An 18,733-nucleotide genomic window follows, 5' to 3' on the forward strand; every position below is an offset into this window, starting at 1 on the left:
TTGAAAAGCTGCGACTGCGACGCCAACGGCGACGCTGACCGCAACTTCTGCTGCAGCGAAGCTTTGGCAGCAGCAAAGGCAGCCATATAGACATATAGCCATATAGCCATATAGCCATATAGCAGTATAGCCATATAACAGCAAAATCCAAAAACAACGAGATGAGCTGCTCAGAACATCTTTAGACAACGACAACTCTTGTCTATAAATATGCATGTTCATTTTTGTTGTTTTCAGCCTTTTTTCCACTCGTCTTGTTTATTTAGTTTTTATTTAAAGCATCTTCTCGATCTATTGTTCGTTCTAAAACTGTAGTTTGATAATTTTTATAGCCGCAGATCCATTAAGTAGCTGTTATTCGAGTGCCAGGCACTAGAAACTTGAGCTCAACTCGAATAGAGATTTTGTTCGTGTGTTTTTGTGTTTTTTGTTTTGTTTCGAAATCTATTTATGCAAACACTCTTTGGAACTCTTTGGATGCCGCGCTGGCATCCATCTCCCTGGCCAGCTACATATATCAACTTTTGATGGAGTGTTTGTCTTCTTTTTTGTAGGCCTTGATCTTGAAAAGCCTTTCGAAATGCCATTTAAGATCGCTGATGATTTGGCTTCCGCGCTCGGCCCCACGCACGCGTCCAAAAAATGAAATACAAAAGCGGTTCGATGGGTTTCTTTGGCCATTTACACACTCGGTCTCGGTTTCTGTTTCTGTTCGATTTCTGTGCTTTAATTGCCATGTGAATGAACTGGCGGGGAAAGGATCGTCTGCTGGCCATCAGCACACACTCCCTCCCCCCCAAAAAAAAAAAAAAAAACAAAAAATTGATTGGGAGTGCTTGGCGGTGCCAGCCGGATCTGAGATGGTTCTTAAAAAGCTTTATGTTTGCTTTTTATTTTCGCTCATAAATATGCAAATTGATCGCTTGATTATGTAATTTATTTAGTGTGATTTTGCGAGTGAATCCCCCTCCCCTCCCCACTCCGCTACTTCTATACACAATCAAATGTGTTGCAATGCGTCAGTGAGCATTTGAAGTTGGGGGGCAGGTTCAAGTCGCTAATCCTGTTTAATTGTCATCATCAACTTGACATTTTGACTGGATGTGAACCCGTGACTCTTGAATAGCGCCAATGTTCACCTGACCGCTCTTTTGACTCATTTTCATCTCTTTTTTTTTAACTTACGTTATCTATTTTTTTTGTTTGTCACATTTCTGTGGGCTGCTAATTGACCATGAAGATGCGTTTGTTTGGCTGGCACTTTTTTGTTTGTCATTTAGAGCTGTCTTTAATAGCGAACTAATTTTGAAAGCGGATTCAAATGCGCTCACAAAAGGCGTGGCTCCAATTCCCGCCTCTGTTTAGCCCCATGGGTCTTCCCCCCTGCAACCCCATCTCTTGCATATTTTAATTAGCCTTATTAATAGAGCCGCAGTCACTTGCCTTGGGGCGCCATGTGCCAAAGGTTTGAACTCGAAGAGCCGTGAATTGTGTTGGCCCAACACATTAACACCAGCATCAAATTAATTACACATTTAGCTGGCGAGTGCTAAGTTCATATTGCAAAAAAAAAAAAGAAAATGTAAAAAGTACCCAACCGATTGGGAAACTTTAAGTTGGTGATCTGCCACGAAGGTTGCCAGCGGAGATCAAGGATGTGCTGACTAAGGAAGTTCAGAGGGCATTTCCACGCAACTCGCGTGGAGATCCAAATTGCCTCTATAACAGGTACACACAACGTTGAGTCATACGGACTCGGACTTGAGATGCTGTTTAATTAGTTTAATTAGTTTTATGACTGACCAAAACCGCGATGTCGCCAAAGAAATAATTAGTGTCATTTAAGTCATGTGACTTGTGGCTCATAAATATAATGCAAAGTAGTGGCAGTTATGTGTTAGAGATGCTATCGTGTCAAATTTATTGTATATTTATTTAGGTATTTCAAAGTATAAAAGCTAGTTGTAGTATTAAAATATATATAAAACATATAAAACTATTATTATATACAATGTTAGCATCCGTTTCTCATCCGTACCTCAAGTTGTTAATTTGTAAATACACCAGGATGTTCAGCAATAAACACCTTTTTGTTCGATATTTCGAAGGCAATTCTTTGATGCTCTCGTCGCTTCTAGGTGCTTGCAACATCCGCAGTTGATGTTTTTTGCAGTTTTTTCCACATGCCGCATCCGCTGTGTCGATGATCTTGTTTCCTTTCCACTTGTTGCACATTTTCGCCCTTGAATCTTGTTTTGAATTCGGGTTTTTTGCCTGAATTGCCTGCACTTCCTGCGGCTAACCTTGTAGGGTTCAAAAACCGCATCGGCATCGCCAGGCGTAAGAATTTTTTCTGCGTAAATTGCCCTAGTCATAGCTCAAACTCGTTAATAAGTAATATTACTAATACGCCGCGTGAGCCCTTCGATCAGATTGACAGTTTTATGCGACGTACGACCTTCGGTGGGTGAGCTGAAACATAAAACCATTTGCAACTACAATAGGCATTCGAGTGGCTATCGCATCGCTGGTGCGCAGATGTTGCCAGCTATCTGGATTTCCATAATCTATAGCAAAACATCAAAAGATGTTCGGCCAAATCGAAATGAGAAATACACAAAAAGCTAGAGACTGCAAACAAGATCGGATTGCCTTTGAGCACGGAAGCACCCGTCGACAGTTCGAGCAAATCTCAATCTAAATCTGAAGCAGATTCAGCGCACCTTCCGCTTCAAAAAAAACAAAAAAAAAAAGAGATAAATAATAAAACATTAGAAAAAGGAAAACAAAATATACAATCAAGATGCAAATTGTTGGCGCAACAATGGCACAGCCAACTGAAATAGCGAACAAAAATAATCAATCTACTTAAACAAACAGCCACAAAGAATGGCCAGCTTGTGACCTTAGCTTGAATTTTGGGCTTTGATTGGACGCACGGCTTTAAAATTGAACTTTGGCTTGTTTGAAATTTTTCCTGCGGTTTCTTGTGATTGGCCATATAGAATTTCTATCATTAACATTGGGGCATCGCGCAACTCGTCTGGGGAATGCGTGAAGGTTGCCGGGCGTAATTGCAACTTGTTTTTACGGCCAAGAAGCTTGGCCGCGGCAAATCGAACAAAAATCATCAAAAAACCAAAAAAAACATAAAAGACAAAAAGATTAAAAAACGAATACTTTTTAAATGGTTTTGCCCGATCGGCAGATGATGAGAAATGTTGCCAAATTTGACCCCAAGAGGCCGACGCTTGTTCATTTACACATTAGTTGAGATTTAAATGATGCTGAGATTTGCGTTGGCTGCTTTTGGCCAAATGTGTGTGGGGCTTTTGTCGCACCACACGAAAAGTGATTGGCAACAAATTAATCAAGACCTTGCCGGCTCTCGATCCAACTTCAAACTTCAGACTTCAGCAGCAGCAGCGGCAGCATCACCATCATTTCCAGCAGTCATGAAATGAAACCTTTTATTCAGGCGCTAAGTGTGAAACTAAGAAGAAGAACCCATAGAGCTATGTATATGCCCCATACCCAAAAGTATGGATTACGCAATGAGCGAATCATAAACAACAAAATAAAAAATATCAAAATGATTGATGTCTGCAATTTAGCGCATCTGTGTAAAATGTGAAGACGAAAAACGGGCTGTTCGTTGTGACACAAAAGAATTAAGTGCCCGGGCGCATTTTAAATTCGTCACGGAAAACGTGACAAAAATTTTCCATATGCGAAAAAAAAATCGGAAAAAATTTTAGGAACACCGGCAAACAAACAAACGAAACGAAACGAAGAGATGATTGCGAAAATGCACAGAGCACAGAGTACAGCAAACTTTGACACACATTTCGCACACAGCACACAGGCCGTCAAGAATCTTCGTATGAATGGGTCTCCGGCCACTGCCCCGCCCCCAAAAGCCCTCCCGCCCACGTATATCTAGTTATATTAAATACTGAAGCTGCTGTTGCTGCTGCCGCCAAAGACAATGCAACATAAACAACAACCAGCGGGCTAATTGCACAAGAGGCAGACAGACTCTTGCATTGGTTCGTTTAGAATCGCCATTTGTCTAATCAGCGCCATAAATCTGACAAATTATATAAACGCTACAAAGAGGGTGTGTGCGGAATTGTGCACCGTAGAGTCACAAGTCGCAACACACAACTCACAAGTCAGCCCAGACAGTCAGGGGCAGATGCGGATGTCTGATTCCATAGAATTTCCATTTCCACCCCTTTATCCCAGCCCATGCCATCCGATCATCCATCGCAGCCCATCGACTGAGTGTGCGATGGCAATAGCTCAGCTTTGCATAATTTGTGTGTGTGTTTTACATTCGGTTTTTCATATTTTTTCTTGCTGTAATTTTTACATCATCATCCACCTATGCGATTCAGACACACTCGAAAAAGTAGTAGTCTTAAAGAAAAGCGGTTTAAAAAATTTAAAAAAATTATCACTTTATATAAGTCTGTTTATTAATGAAAACCCTATAAGCTCGCAGAAAAACATATTTCAAATAGAGAAAAAATAGCGTTTGCCATTTAGGGTCTTAATTTCTGCGAGTGCATCCATCGTCGTGGAGGAAGTTGCATATTTATAAGGCAAAAGTTAATTTTTGTTTGCCAGCCGGGGTGTCATGCTTATGAAATCAATTGAACATATGTTCCGAGCGGCCAGCGCATGCTGAAGTCATAAATCAGAAGCGCTTAGTCAGACAGTTTTCCGCAGGTTGGCCGCTGAAACAGATGAGAACCGCCGAAACAAAAGACTTAGGCAACGAACGCGAACTTTTCACTACAACATTTAAATTGGATTATTTTGCTGCGCCATTGTGAACCTTTGTGTGGTTTTCTTTCGTATGATATATTCTTCTTCTTAACTGTTTAAGCCATCAAATGTCTTGATTGTTGAATTCGATTCATCAACTTAATGTTTCCATTGTTGCAGAGACTAAGCCATTTATTAACGCCCTAAAGCGATTACATCTTAATTTAATGAGCTTAGTTACTGTTTGTTGGTAAATCCGTTCAAATGCATGATTTACCCACTTCCAATATGAACTCCACCAAAAACATGTCTTACCAAAAATCTATAATAAAACGTGATGACCCTTTTTTTGCTTTTAGCTGCAACTTGGATTGCTGCAACGCACTTGTTGCACATCAAATCCACTTCACCCCACCTAACCCCATCATCGGGCCAAAAAAAAAAAAGAAGCAAATTGCGTTGTGTAAAGTTCATGGGTCGCCGGCTATTTTCTTGATGATGTTTCTGATGAGCTGCTGCTACTTTTGGGGGGGCTGCAGTTCGCTCAACAGTTTCAGGGTTGGCTGGTTTTTTCATATTTTTTTTTAGCTTTTTTGATCGGTTGTTGGCTGTTTCTTTAGTCATCAGCACACAAGCCACAACTGCGTTGGGGGCGACCTCATCTGTCAGCAGAATTAGAAGCCACATCGGCGGCGGGAACACAGCCGTGTGTCAGATCTTGTCACATGTCTGCCAAACGCACTGCCCTCCACTTCGATCCCCCCCCCCCCCCAGCTCGCCCCTTGAGAAGATCGAGATGCGTGCCAAGTCGAGTTAAAATGTTATTACATTTTAAAAAATCCAAAACAAACACGCCACAAAAACAACGACCTGTCCAACTTGTTGTTAGTCTGCGGTCAAACAAGTGCACTTTAGAAATTGTTCATAAATCATAAACTCCAATGTGCTGAGGACCGAGAAACCGCGCCAGTTTGAATGTAAAACGTTGAAGAAGTGCTAAGTGCATTCCGCGAAGTCATTAACAATATTTTTATTGTTTACAATAATGCACGCCGATAATGTTAAGCGCACACAGAATTAACCACATTTGTCTGGCTTTTGATCTGCCCGATTTTGGCATCAGTTCAAGGCCAATGGCAACCACCTACAAATTGGCGCCCAATATCTTAAAATTCTATTCTCCAAGGCGGCATAAAGAACAAAAACCTAAGCAAGCTTCCAGTTTTAACTTTAAATATTAAACGTATGTAAATGAAGATTAAGGAGTAGAATGTTTGAGTAGAACAGGGAAGTTTTTATTCATTTTCAGGGCTACTTTTTAGAAGTGCAAAAATTTGTTTAAATTTATTTGACAAGGGAAAGGCTTCTAGTATTCTAGTTTTCCGTCGGTGGCCAAATAGACATGGATATTAATTAATCCACGGCGACTCGTGCCAAGCGGACCACAATCTCCGATCCAGCAAACTGCTCTCAACAGTTTAGCGGCTTCGGCAAAAAAAAAAAAAATGAAATCCAAAAAAACCAAAAAACTAAATAACAACAATAAGCAACAGCCGCAGCCACAATCATGTGGATGTGGATGATGATACCAGTTTGCCTCAACCTTGAGCGGAGCGACAACAACATTTGCGTACCCAGTGCGAGGTACGAGATTCGAGTTACCAGTACCACGAAGATGAAGAGCACTTCTTGAGCGGCTCGGCGCGGCGCGGCGACTTTGTTTTTGTCGCCCGGCGATAACGCGGATGCGAAAAAGTGAATGTATTGCCATAGCCACTCGATGACGTTGCGGTAGCCTCATCTTGGTACGTGACAGAACCAAAAGGTGGCATGTGACTGGTTTCGCTACGTTCCCAAATATCCAGTAGTCGTCGAATCGCTGAAGAGTTGGATGATAAAATACGGAAAAGGTATCAGTAGTTTCAAAATACCCACGCAGTCATCATGACTCATCTGCTGCGGTTCATTGATGGGCAAGCGCAAAGAACATTCCGCTTGTGTTGATTAATAGCACATCATTAGTCCCGAATAACATATTTCTACATTTCAATCACAAAGTTTTAATTACCTAATCAATCATTCTGCGTTGCCAAAAGTTCCATCGATAAAAAACAAACACGAAATATATTTATGTTGATTATTTTTAGCCATCACTCTGGTTCATTGCTCCTTTTGCCCATATTATGACTGACATTTTTCATTATCTAAGCGAACATTTATCTTTATTTGATTTTGATCTTGTGTAAATCTTCAGAACTGGTTGGAAACACGAAGCCAACTTCATGGGTTTATATTTCAAACACTTGACACAAGTGAATCAAACCTATCTCGGGCGATATTTCATTAATATTTATAATGGCGAAGGCGAAAAATATGTGTAATCGCATGCAAAGGCAATAAACAAAGCAGAGCTTTAATCTGCTTTAAATTAATATAATTCCACACTTTGACTTTACGTAGCATCGATAAAAATATATATATTTATTTATTTACTGACATTATAATAAATTAATATTTATTGAAAATACGAGCCATAATCTGTGCGTTAGTGTTAACGTAAATTATGCATTTGCATGTTTGTTGCAGTTAAGTGAGATTGATTTAGTTAATTTAAAAGCTTATCTTGCATCTGTGTAGAAATAATTTTATAGCATATTTTAAAATATAGCAGAAAAACTATTGAAAATATAATTTGACTTTCTATATCAGCCCAAGTGTCCCTGATTTTTGAAAAATTTAGCTAATGCAATCATTTATCATCTGTGCCGCTTGACCTTAGCACATTCAACTTAAGAGGTTCGGACCACGCTTCAGTTTTTCCATTTCAGTTTATCAATTCCGAGATGAGTTAAATATTTGCAGTGGTTAATACGCGTGACCTTTTAAGCTGCTTGATTAAATATTAAACTTACTGGCTGCCCAAAAACCGGAATATAAATAGGCTTTATAGGCATTATAAAAATGGGCGAAAAACCATAAACCGACGTCCTGAAATGTTAGATAATAAATTTCAGACGTAACTGATTAGCGAGTTCATACATTTTCGCTATGCTCGGGGGTTTCCTTTTGAGTTTGATAACCTGTCCCAATACGTGCGTCATAACCCATCATAAAAAGTGGCGTGTATAATTTGATAAACTCTATTCTATATATGGCAAAGATTCTGAGAATAAACGTCATTCATGCGAATTATATAATCCGTTTTATACAATCCGTTTTTAGATTTAACCAGAAAAAGGTCGACAAAAACGTCATACAAATTTCTGACGCACATTCTATACCTCAACGTATTATTTAAAACGAGAATTATCTTTTCTTCAATTAAAGTTGATCACATACACTTTTGGCTACTATAAATTCACTCATATCTTAGCTTCTTATTGTGCAACTTGTTATCATGTATCTATGCTATATACTATAGTTTCACAATATACATTATATATATATCAATAAAACACTAATAATATTTTTTTTAATTTTATGTCTAAATTATCACTTAACATTTAATAATATTTTTTTAAGTGAATAAAAGTTTTCACACGCAAAAGCTTTAGCGGAGACACAAACCGGCGCACAGCTCTGCCCGCACTCTTGCCATCCCGCTCTCGCGCATGACTAAAACGCCGGCCGCAGTATAGCCATCCCGCTCGCACCCAGCAAGAGCCAAAGAAAGCAGCCGCCGCAAAATTGCAAGAAATCAGCTAACTAATTTTCCTGCGCTCCTGTTAACGGACGCGCGATACAACAAATCGCACTACACAAAATGTAATTTGAAAAAAACTCACTTCAATGCCAGCCAACGAAAAGCGAGAACGCTTTGCTGCTGGCCGCATTTTTCTAACACCAGTCACAGGGCCCAAACCGAAATGCCCCACACAGCCACCTGTTGATCGCCCTGCAGCAGCAGCAAGTAAGGGGGGGGTTGGAAAAGCGTTTGGAAAAGGGGGCGGAATTGGGGTGTTATCAGGCGGCTGGCAAAGGGAAAGGGTTCGAGTCAATCGGATGGAGAGGCCGCCGCCAATTACAATTGTGATTGCCAATAGGCCCGGGACCTATCATCATCGAATGCAATGGCCAAACACAATGGCCAATGCCACATGAAGCACGAACTCCACCCACATAATTGCAGAAGAACGAGCAGCGGCATTTAAAGGTGCGCTGCGCCGCTCCTCCTGAAAGGGAAACCTGTTCTTCTGCCTTAGACTCTGCGATGAGATTCTTCGCCTTATCGAATGGGGCATCATCATCAGATCGTTTTGCAGCTCCTTCTCCTTCTCCTGCAAGTGCCACCGCTGCTGCCCCTGCCCCTGCTCCTGCCCCACCTCCGTTACTTCCACCGCCGGGCCACAAGGGCCACTCGGCCAGTTGGCCACTTTGGCCTGTAATGGCCTTATCCCCGCTTTAAAGCATTTCTGGTTGGTCTGTCATTTCCATTTCTGCACCAGTCACAGTAAACAGCTGACGCCGGCCGGGCGCTATCACTTAAATAAAGGGAGGTTAACGACCCAAGCCGCACTGCGAATACTCTTTATATCAATACGGTAGATATTTTTACCATTTTTATGCTTTCATAAATTGTTAAATGAATTTATGCCACAATATGTAGATAAACTGATCCAAAAGTATAATCAAAAGTGTAGTATAATATCTTGAGATTTTAAATTCCATGCAGTTACTATATCTAATGATATTGCCTGCATACTTACTACAGTAACTAGAGAATAAGCTGGTTGACTATGAGAACTCGCCAATCTAGCATGTATTATAACAAAAGGAATATATCTTCAAAGTTTCACTATGATGTCTGAAGAACTTAACGAGCAAATGAAATGATAATACGAAACTTTATTAGCGGGCTGTGAAATGCCTCACAAAACAGTGCAATGCCTTCGGTGAGGGTATGAAAACAATACACGTCGTCCGTGAGGCATTTGTGGCACTGTGTGAGTGCGCAGCTGTGACGGCAGCCAATAAGAGCCACCATCCAACTATATGAGGGCAAACACCATCTGGGCGATGCTGAGTGCCTGGTGCGCGGTTTGTGTCATTCGACCAACACAAATTTTGAAGTTTTTTTCCTGAATTTCTCGCTGTTCGAATGCAGGCACTGGGCGAACGCTTGCCGACCAATAAACTGAACAGCAATCCCAATCCCAGTGCAGGAAGGCTGTTTGGCAGCCAAACCACCAACCAAAGTTGCGACGAATAAAAGAAGCAGAAACCGAACCGAACTGAGTATCTGTATCTGTAGCTGTGCCTGTGCTTGTGTGCTCTGTATCTGTGACCGCTACTCTCAGTGTGCGTGCCTGTGTGTGTGTGCTGTGTTGCTGAGCGCGGGTGTGTGTATCTGTATCCGCCGGATTGTTCGTATCGATTGGGCACTGCTCGACGCTCTGGGGACTTCTGTGCGCCTGGCTAAAATATCGGTAGTTTTGTTGGCCGCGTGACGATTGCCGCGTGACTGCAATTGATTGGAATCGGTATCGATAAAGCAAACTGCTTCCTATCCTGGCGATCAGCTAAGCAAATTAAGGATACACCTCGTACTAATAGATACTAATATGTGTAGCTAGGGATATAGGCAAAAATTAACTAGGGAATGTGGCAAATATATCATATATATTGTATTATGAGTTGAATAGGAAAGAGTTCGTATTATCCAAACTGTTTGCATATTTAATTACAAATAATTGTCAAAATAAGATATTATTTGCAAACCATTTTAATACACGACTGTAATTGACCATTTGGTCTCTAATGGATATTCAAAACCATTACTTAAGTACAACGAGTAACGAAAGTAACACCCACTTACACCTGTTGCCCATACACTTTTTAAAAAAGGTAAGATTTCAGTGCGAACTGTTTTACAAGACACTGAAAGAAATTTTGTTTAATAAATGTGTAATTTTTCGTAGATTGTTGCATACTCTTCGGTGATAGTAGCAACATGTGTTCAATGCATCAACTGTATATTTTTGGGAAACATTTCATTTTAGTACATATAAAAGTCAGGACGGTAAATATAAACCAGGTTCTAATAAATCTTTCTGTAAATATGCCATATTTATGTATATCTAAATCTTAACAGTCTTTTAGTAAATGAAGAGAGTATCTTCTCTGTATAAAGTCCATTTAAATTTGTAAACCCACATGAATTTCGCGTGTAGGTTGTAATTCTACAAAAATGCACTACGCTTCTAACAAAATTCTTAAAAATAAGATGTTTATTAATCGAGAAGCTTAGTAAATAAGAGTATCTTTTAAACTGGTCCAGTCGGTTTTGGCCCGATTTAAATAAGCACTGTAGCATGGAAATAGAAACGAAATCAACATAATATGCAATCAAATGCTGGCCGACTAAGACAATAAAATGATCGAGCAAACAGGTCGAGTGGGCCAACACCAGCACCAGCTGTTTGGCTAGAAGAGCAAAAGCCAAGTTAAGAAAGTGCTCAATTCGGTTGGTGTTTTATGCTGGCCGAAAATTTCTTCTGGCATTGTGTGAATGTGAATCTCGCACAATGGTAAAAAGGCAACAAAATAGAAAAAGCGTTGGCTGGGGCTCGAGGTTTTCTGCTTTTCGCCAGGCCAGCGATCATCAGTGGGGATTGTGAGTTCAGGCTAGACGGACGTGAGTGCTTAGGATCGGATTGTATCGGATCGTGCGCGTCGAAATCCGAGACCAGCATATACATAGGAAGACGGAGAAATTCCAGCGAATTTCATTTGCATTTGTGCGCGTCGATTTGTATGCGCCATTAAAAGTGATCAAATTGCGCATGCCCAGTGCCCCTTTGTGTGGTGTGCCACAGCCCTAATCAGCCATTCAAGCCGCGCATGCGCAGTGAATTTAAAATCAAGACGATCCCAAAACCAAATCGAAACTCCCGCGCACGTGTGGCCCACGAATTGAATTGCCAAGGGCGTGATATAAGCCAAAATACCCATCATCATGACCGCGGCACCGGGTCTCTTGCACATGGATCATCCGCTCAGAGCCTTCCTTCAATTCTTCCTGGACTTAATAGTGTTTGCGATTAAATCGGTGTATTACATACTCGAGTCGATTTACTATAGTCTGCTGCCGCAGCGTTTTAGAAAGTTAAAGGTACAGCGGAAATGTGTATATTTATATTTTAATTTGATAGACTTTCTTTGCCCGATCGACCCCGATTACACAACACCATGTCAAGAGACACCCACAAACAAAATATATATCCAAGGCAGCTTCCAGTTCGCCAACCGAAATCAATCATAGGTAGAGCTACCTTAAAGCCATGGCTTTTGTTTTTTTTTATTGTGCAAACTGCCAGTTTTGGCCATTTCACAAATCTTAATGAGCCACGCGCAGTTTCGCGGTAATGAAAACAAATCATGTTTGCTATTTCTGAAGCAGTCGAATTTACGATACTCTCAGCCTGAGAAATTAGTGGCAAACTAGAAAAACTAATATTTGTATTAAGACTTAGACAAGCACGTTGCTTGCTGATTTGCACGGAGTCTGAAAACTTTCGAAATTACTTACCCCATCTGGAAACCTTATAAGATTGTCGTAAAAAGCGTTTGAACAAACCCCTTTCTTTGTTTTGATATGCTTCGATGGTAAACAATTTTGTTCACACGCTTTGCTGGCTATTCATGAATGAGCCCTCCTCTACTTTAAATATTTATTGGCTTCTGCAAAGTTTAACCATGGTACGAGCTCTTAAAATATTTGTTTAAATATTTGCTTTTAACGCAGCTTTGTTTTCAATTAACCAAAGTCCATGGCTGACATTGAATTTAAGCTATTTACATACATTTTGGGTATATATGTTTGTCAAAGTTAAACGCATCTTTAGTTTGTGGCCAAAAATATCCGTGACTTGACAGTCCAATGAGCAGTGACCAACTTAGTATGACAACAAGTTTTTCCTCATCCAAAACATTGCCTTTTCCTTAGTCACTGTTGTTGTTGCAGGTGCACGCTCTACGCACACCAAAAAAATAAATTGCATGGAGAAGTACATAGAAATTACAAGCAATCCAAAAGAAAAAGTTGGGATCTGACTAGCAGACAGTAGAAAAGAGCTTCCTGAGCTGCATTATAGCAATGGAAACCGATATGCCCTGCTGTAGGGGAATGAACTCAGCTCAAATTGATTGAACTTTGTCGTAGAGTCAGTAACGAAATAAAAGTTGGAGACACTCTTGCAACATCTGTTTTATATTATGATACAAGCAAATGTGGCAAGACGTTCGTTGGCCAAAATAACATACTTAAATTATGCAAAACGCACAAGTCATTCCACATGCAATATCATAAGGCAGTCGCACCTTTTTCGTATGCTAAATAGGTTTGCTTATATATGTATACTATTATTTTATTACTACGAAATGAAAATTATGTGCAAAACGAATGTATACAACATCTTATAAAACATCTTGTTTAAACAATCATTACATTATAATAAACGATTGCTTGCTTTTTATAATCCACAACAGGACATCTCCGGCCAGGTGGTGCTCATCACAGGCGGAGGCGGCGGTGTGGGACGCTTGATTGCCCTAAACTTTGCTCGACTTCAGGTCCGCATTGTCATCTGGGATATCAATCAAGAAGGTGGGTCTAAAAAATCGCACCTAGATGCTAATGACGCCGTCACAGCTTCTGCAAGGCGGGTCAAGAAACCCGTCAGCTAGTGAAAGCTGTTACATTTACAATTTGATTAGCTAAACAATATTTGACCATAATTTTCCGCGCAGCCATTAAGACAACTGTGGATTTGTTGGCCAAACATGGTTATGACAACTGCAAGGGCTACGTTGTGGACATCTCAGATCGGGAGCAAATCTACCAGCGGGCCAGTCAGGTCACCGAGGAGGTTGGTCCCGTGGACATACTGATTAACAATGCCGGCATTGTGTGCTGCAAGCCCTTCTGGGAGCTGCACGATCGGGTCATCCAGAACACCTACAACATCAACATTATCTCGCACTACTGGACCGTGAAAGCGTTCCTGCCGCACATGATGCGTAATAATCGTGGTCATATCGTGACTGTGGGTTCGATAACCGGAATGCTGGGCACCTACGGATGCAGTGATTACGCCGCTACCAAGTACGCCTGCATCGGCTTCCACGAGAGTTTGCTCACCGATCTGAAGGCCCATGGCTATGATCAAATCCAGATGAGTTTGATCTGCCCGTACTACATCAATACTGGCATGTTTTCGGGGGTCCGTCCGCGAATGATGCCCATGCTGGAACCGCAGTATGTGGCGGATCGCATCGAGAACGCCGTTCGTTGCAACGAGGTGTGGTGCGTCCTGCCCAACTCAATACGACTGCTTACGCCTCTCAAATGGTAAAGTAATCTATTTAAAATAGTTATATCTAATGTAATTAATCCTGGTTTTTTCAGTCTTTTGCCCGCCAAAATGTGCTGGGAGCTAATGTCGCGTGTCATCCGTGGACCCGAGTCTATGATGCTGTTCCAGGGACGAGGACGCGTCGCCGCTGGTTGAATCACCATGGAAACCATTTCCTCAGCTTAAGTTGTTTTTATAGAGGCGTTTTACCTATTATTTTATAATAAACTTAATTATTTGTTTTAATGAACTACTGTAATAGACTTACATCTGTCACTGAGACTTGGGTTCCTGCTAATCCCGCACTGTGGTCTGTTGGTAGTAGTGCGGAGCCAGTTCCGTCAGCCATTCTCTCTTGATTACGGTCACGTAGTTCATGAACAATTTCGTGGTTTGAAGCAGTTCCCCGTAAACCACATACTGAGCTTGAGGAAGTGTGTAGAGTGTTGAGTTCGGATGAATCGCCAGTTCGGTGCCGCTGCTGATTTGTCGATAAACTCCGGAGTGATGCAGGTAGGCCACCTGTGTGAAGAAGCCGGCGGTGATGCACTTGCACAACGTTTCCACATCGCCCTTGCACGAGAAGATTGGAATGCCGTACTTCTTTCTGGCCAATGTGATGAGCTGCTCCCTCAGCTCGTGGGCCCTCTTAAGATTCCTATAGATGAGGTAGTATTGGCCACAGAACTCCTTGGTCATGCCCTCCTCCACGAAGCCAGTGTAAACGTTCAACATCGTAATGAAATCCCCTTCCGCGACTTCAAAGTGCCGATGTGCAATGCGTCCACTTTGCTGGGCAACCGCAGAGGCTGGGCGCGAGAATATGGATTGCACCTGCAGCAACGCAATGATGGTTATGATCTCCTCCGAACAGCCCATCTGACCTGAAACGTATAGCATTTTGGAGAGCATAGCGCTGAAGGGCAGTTCGGCAAGCAGATAGCCCACGGGCTGTGTCAGATTGCCCTGCTCATCGATGGCGTCCAAGGCAAATAGACCCTCCAATGCGGAAAGTAGATTCTGGGCCGGTGGTGGCGATGGGAAATCAAAGCGCAGTATGTTCCCGATGCCCAGCGCTTTTAATTGCAGGACAGCGCCGCTCATCTCGCTGCGTCGCATTTCGGGTGGCTGTCGAGGAGCTAGTGCATCATAGTCTGATTTAGTGTACAAACGATAGACCTTGCCGGGACGCATGCGACCTGCTCGTCCAGCTCTCTGGATTGCCGACGCCTTGCTAACGGGCACTATCACCAAACTGTCGCTGCAGGTCTTGGGATTGTACCACTTCACTTTGACGTAGCCACAGTCTATCACATAAACGATGCCTGGTATGGTGATGGAGGTTTCTGCTATATTCGTGGCCAGCACCACTTTTCGAGTTCCTTTTGGCGGGGTAAAGAACACCGCCAACTGATCGGTGCTCGACATACTGCCATACATGGGCAGCACCTTGAGATTCTCCTTCTCTGAGCTGGCGATGTATTCGCGCAGGAGGTCCAGCGCCTCCAGGACTTCCTCCTGACCGGTTAGGAAGGCCAAAATGTCGCCGGGTGGCTCTTTTTGATGGAGTTTCCAGACGGTCTCCACCGTTTCCTTGACATAATCGGCGCAGGGTTCGTTGAGATAGAAATTATTTACTGGATGCATGCGACCTTCGATGCTTAGCTTAACGCTCACTTCGCCCGATCCTGGCCAGCTGAAGAACTCGCTGAAAAAGCCCGCATCTATGGTGGCCGATGAAATGATGAGCTTGAGTGTGCTGCGCTTTCGAAGGATCTTCTTGAGCAGTCCCAGAACCATGTCCGTGAGCATATTCCGCTCGTGCGCCTCGTCCACGATGATGACACCATACTGGGTGAGCAGCGGATCGGCTAGGAGTTCGCGCAGCAAGATGCCCTCGGTCATGAACTTGATTTTGGTCTCCGCAGTCATCTTTTCCAGGAAGCGCACTACATAGCCCACCGTGTCACCTACCAGTTCGCCCCGTTCCTGGGCCACGCGATTTGCCAAGGTAACCTGGAAATTGAGTCCTTAATTTTTGATTTTTTAGACGTTTTGGTTAAGGAGTACTTACGGTGGAGACACGACGTGGTTCGGTGATGCCTATGAGTCCCTTGGTGTGCCAGCCCCACTCATATAAATACTGCGGCACCTGGGTGCTCTTGCCACTGGAAAATGTAGAAAACCACAGAGTTAGAAGGAATACATTGAAATCTTCTGGAGCTCCATACGAACCTGCCTGTTTCACCCACCAGGATGACCACTTGATGCTTTTCCAAGCAGTAAAGTATTTGATCCCGGTACTGGCGTATGGGCAAACGCTCCCTCTGCAATAATTTATATTTAATGTATTATTTTAACAAATATTTTAAGGTAATTGATGAGCCCACCTGATCCACAAGTCCCAGATTGTGATTGGCATTGAATACAAAGGCGGAGGACTGTTGTTCACCAGCTGAACTATCCGTGATTGCATCGTCGGTCTCCGGTTTCAAGAATTTTGGCTTGAAAGTTGCCATTTTCGTTGTTTAATTTGTTTAGGTCTAGTTTTGAAATTGAAAAAACAGCTGATGGAAACGATGCAGTGGCACAAAATACCAAAACGCGCCAAAGGGTTTGATAATTTTTGCTTGATATATACATATATGGTCACACTTTTATTTGGCGGAAATTGAATTGCTTTGAAATTTCGATAAACTATAACCCTAACTATATTTTTGTTTTTTCATCTATATAATCAGTTATCCGCCTAAAAACCTCGTTATTTACTATATCAGCTAAACTGAGAGCTATGTGTACAGTGTTATACCTTAAGTCTATAAAAAAGACCTTCTGGATTAAGCCAATTGACAGATGATCAAATTTGTAATTTAATTTGGTAATATTATAGATCCATAAGAAACCAAAATAAAAGAATAGTTTTTTTGGAATTGCCTGCTAGAACTAAAAGCAAATTCGTTTTGGTACCCAAAAGTTAAACCATGTTTGATTTAGTGGACCATTTCATGTACCCCAATAGTGGCAAATGGCCATAACATTCACCTGTATTATTCATGCACATGTTTTTGGCCATTTGCGGGCACGTTGCAGCACCGACATGTCCCCTATTGCGAGTGAAAATAACTCTAATTGCCAGTGGCAAGGCCACTTTGCTCCTCTGCATACCCTGCAAACTCATTATGTACTATAAGGTCGCTCTGGCCACGTGTGTGTGTCAAAAGTGTCCCCCGAGTTTTGTGCAGCTGTCGGCGCCAGAAGCGCCCAGCCAATTGCTTTTGAATAAATATTGTATCGCTCGCTCGAGCAACAAAACACACATTGTTTCATTTTTCATATATATTTTGATTTATGTACCGTCAGTGGGTATTATATGCATGCCGCATACATTGGGTCGAGTAAGATGGCCGTCGATTCCACCCAACGGCCACACATGCAAGACCCCTGTATTCTGCATTGACCCTGACATTAAGAGCGCTCGCTTTAACTTTAACCCCACCCGGACCCGACCCGACCCGAACCAAACCAAACCAATTCAAGCCAAGCCAAAGCAACGCAAAGCAAAACACGTGCCCGACATGCACGTTTGACCAACCACATCCGCATGCCAGTGCTAAAACAATGGAGCCCTGCTCCACTCCACTCCACTCGACTCGACTCGACTGGACTCCAGCCCAGACCCCATGGCGTATGAGTAATCCGAGCAAAGCTAATTAAAGGCCAGCGACGAACTTCATGCCAAGGACGAGGCGCCAAGTCGCCAAAGTCGCCAAAGCCAAGCGAAAGCCGTGCCGTCGAAGCCAAAAACTCTGCGAGCAGTTTGTCAACACCGCCGTTCGCGGAAAGTGCTTCAACAAAAAGGCACTGGGAGAAATGTTCCAACTTTCCATTTAAGCTGATATTACCCTCGAAGGTAAGGCGGTATTTCTCAATATATGAAAAAGATACCAATTTCACAATGTGTCAAAAAGTATGCTACAATATTTGGAACTGAATCTCGAGTTTCAAAAATTAAAATACCATAAAACGAATGCTGTTAAGTCCACAGTGTTTCGTATGCATATAGATTAGTCATTTCATTTGCGTTCTATCCCACTTAATAGCAATTAAGTGTATATTAAGTTACATCGCTAGTTATGGGGGGATGTACCATTTCCGCACAGTGTGTATCTTGTCTGGTGGCGTCCAGTTCCAGTTTCGGTTGCATATAAATTTTAATAGATGCGCCCAAGGCCAGAGTTTTACTGTCAAACGACTGTCGGCACTTCGCTGCCGGGGTTCCAAATTCCAATTCCCCCGCCTTTGGGGCACCTGACTAAATGCCACAAAACTTAAAGGGCGGCATGAATGCTAACTGTTATTCCGGCTTTTACGAGCAAAGTTTCCTTGGAAATGCCAGTGGAGGGTTTGTTTCTTTTTTTGTTTTTTTTTTTGCTATCTATTATAACTATAGTTTCGCGTTGACGACCCTGATTACAAACGCCGGAGTTATGCGTCCTCGACACCCAGCGAGTGGTGCGAAAAGGGGCAGGCGTCATTGTCTTTGCGTGCCGCGAATTTGCGTGATTCATGATGCATGTGGCAGGGCGGCCAAGTCGCAACTCGAATGC

At 42.3% G+C, this 18,733-nt stretch overlaps 2 protein-coding genes across 3 annotated transcripts; one reads left to right on the forward strand and one right to left on the reverse strand.

Annotated features, from left to right (window-relative positions):
- Window positions 1–11,396: 11,396 nt before the first annotated feature.
- LOC122616349 (short-chain dehydrogenase/reductase family 16C member 6) lies at window positions 11,397–14,372 on the forward strand. The gene is made up of 4 exons (XM_043791781.1): window positions 11,397–11,884; window positions 13,261–13,378; window positions 13,522–14,122; window positions 14,180–14,372. Exons 1-4 carry the CDS (start codon window positions 11,729–11,731, stop codon window positions 14,280–14,282), a joined length of 978 nt encoding a protein of 325 aa, XP_043647716.1. The 5' UTR covers window positions 11,397–11,728; the 3' UTR covers window positions 14,283–14,372.
- On the reverse strand, window positions 14,198–16,663 carry LOC122616339 (probable ATP-dependent RNA helicase DHX35). 2 transcript variants are annotated; one of them, XM_043791769.1, is made up of 6 exons: window positions 16,517–16,663; window positions 16,362–16,453; window positions 16,201–16,294; window positions 15,326–16,142; window positions 14,395–15,265; window positions 14,198–14,336 (listed from the first exon to the last, which is right to left on the reverse strand). In XM_043791769.1, exons 1-5 carry the CDS (start codon window positions 16,643–16,645, stop codon window positions 14,421–14,423), a joined length of 1,977 nt encoding a protein of 658 aa, XP_043647704.1. In that variant the 5' UTR covers window positions 16,646–16,663; the 3' UTR covers window positions 14,198–14,336; window positions 14,395–14,420. The 2 variants fall into 2 exon arrangements, with proteins under 2 accessions (XP_043647704.1, XP_043647694.1); XM_043791759.1 differs by having other exon boundaries at window positions 14,395–16,142.
- Between the last annotated feature and the right edge of the window lie 2,070 nt (window positions 16,664–18,733).

The sequence above is a fragment of the Drosophila teissieri genome, chromosome 2L (genome assembly GCF_016746235.2).
Source record: "Drosophila teissieri strain GT53w chromosome 2L, Prin_Dtei_1.1, whole genome shotgun sequence".
NCBI lineage: Eukaryota > Metazoa > Arthropoda > Insecta > Diptera > Drosophilidae > Drosophila > Drosophila teissieri.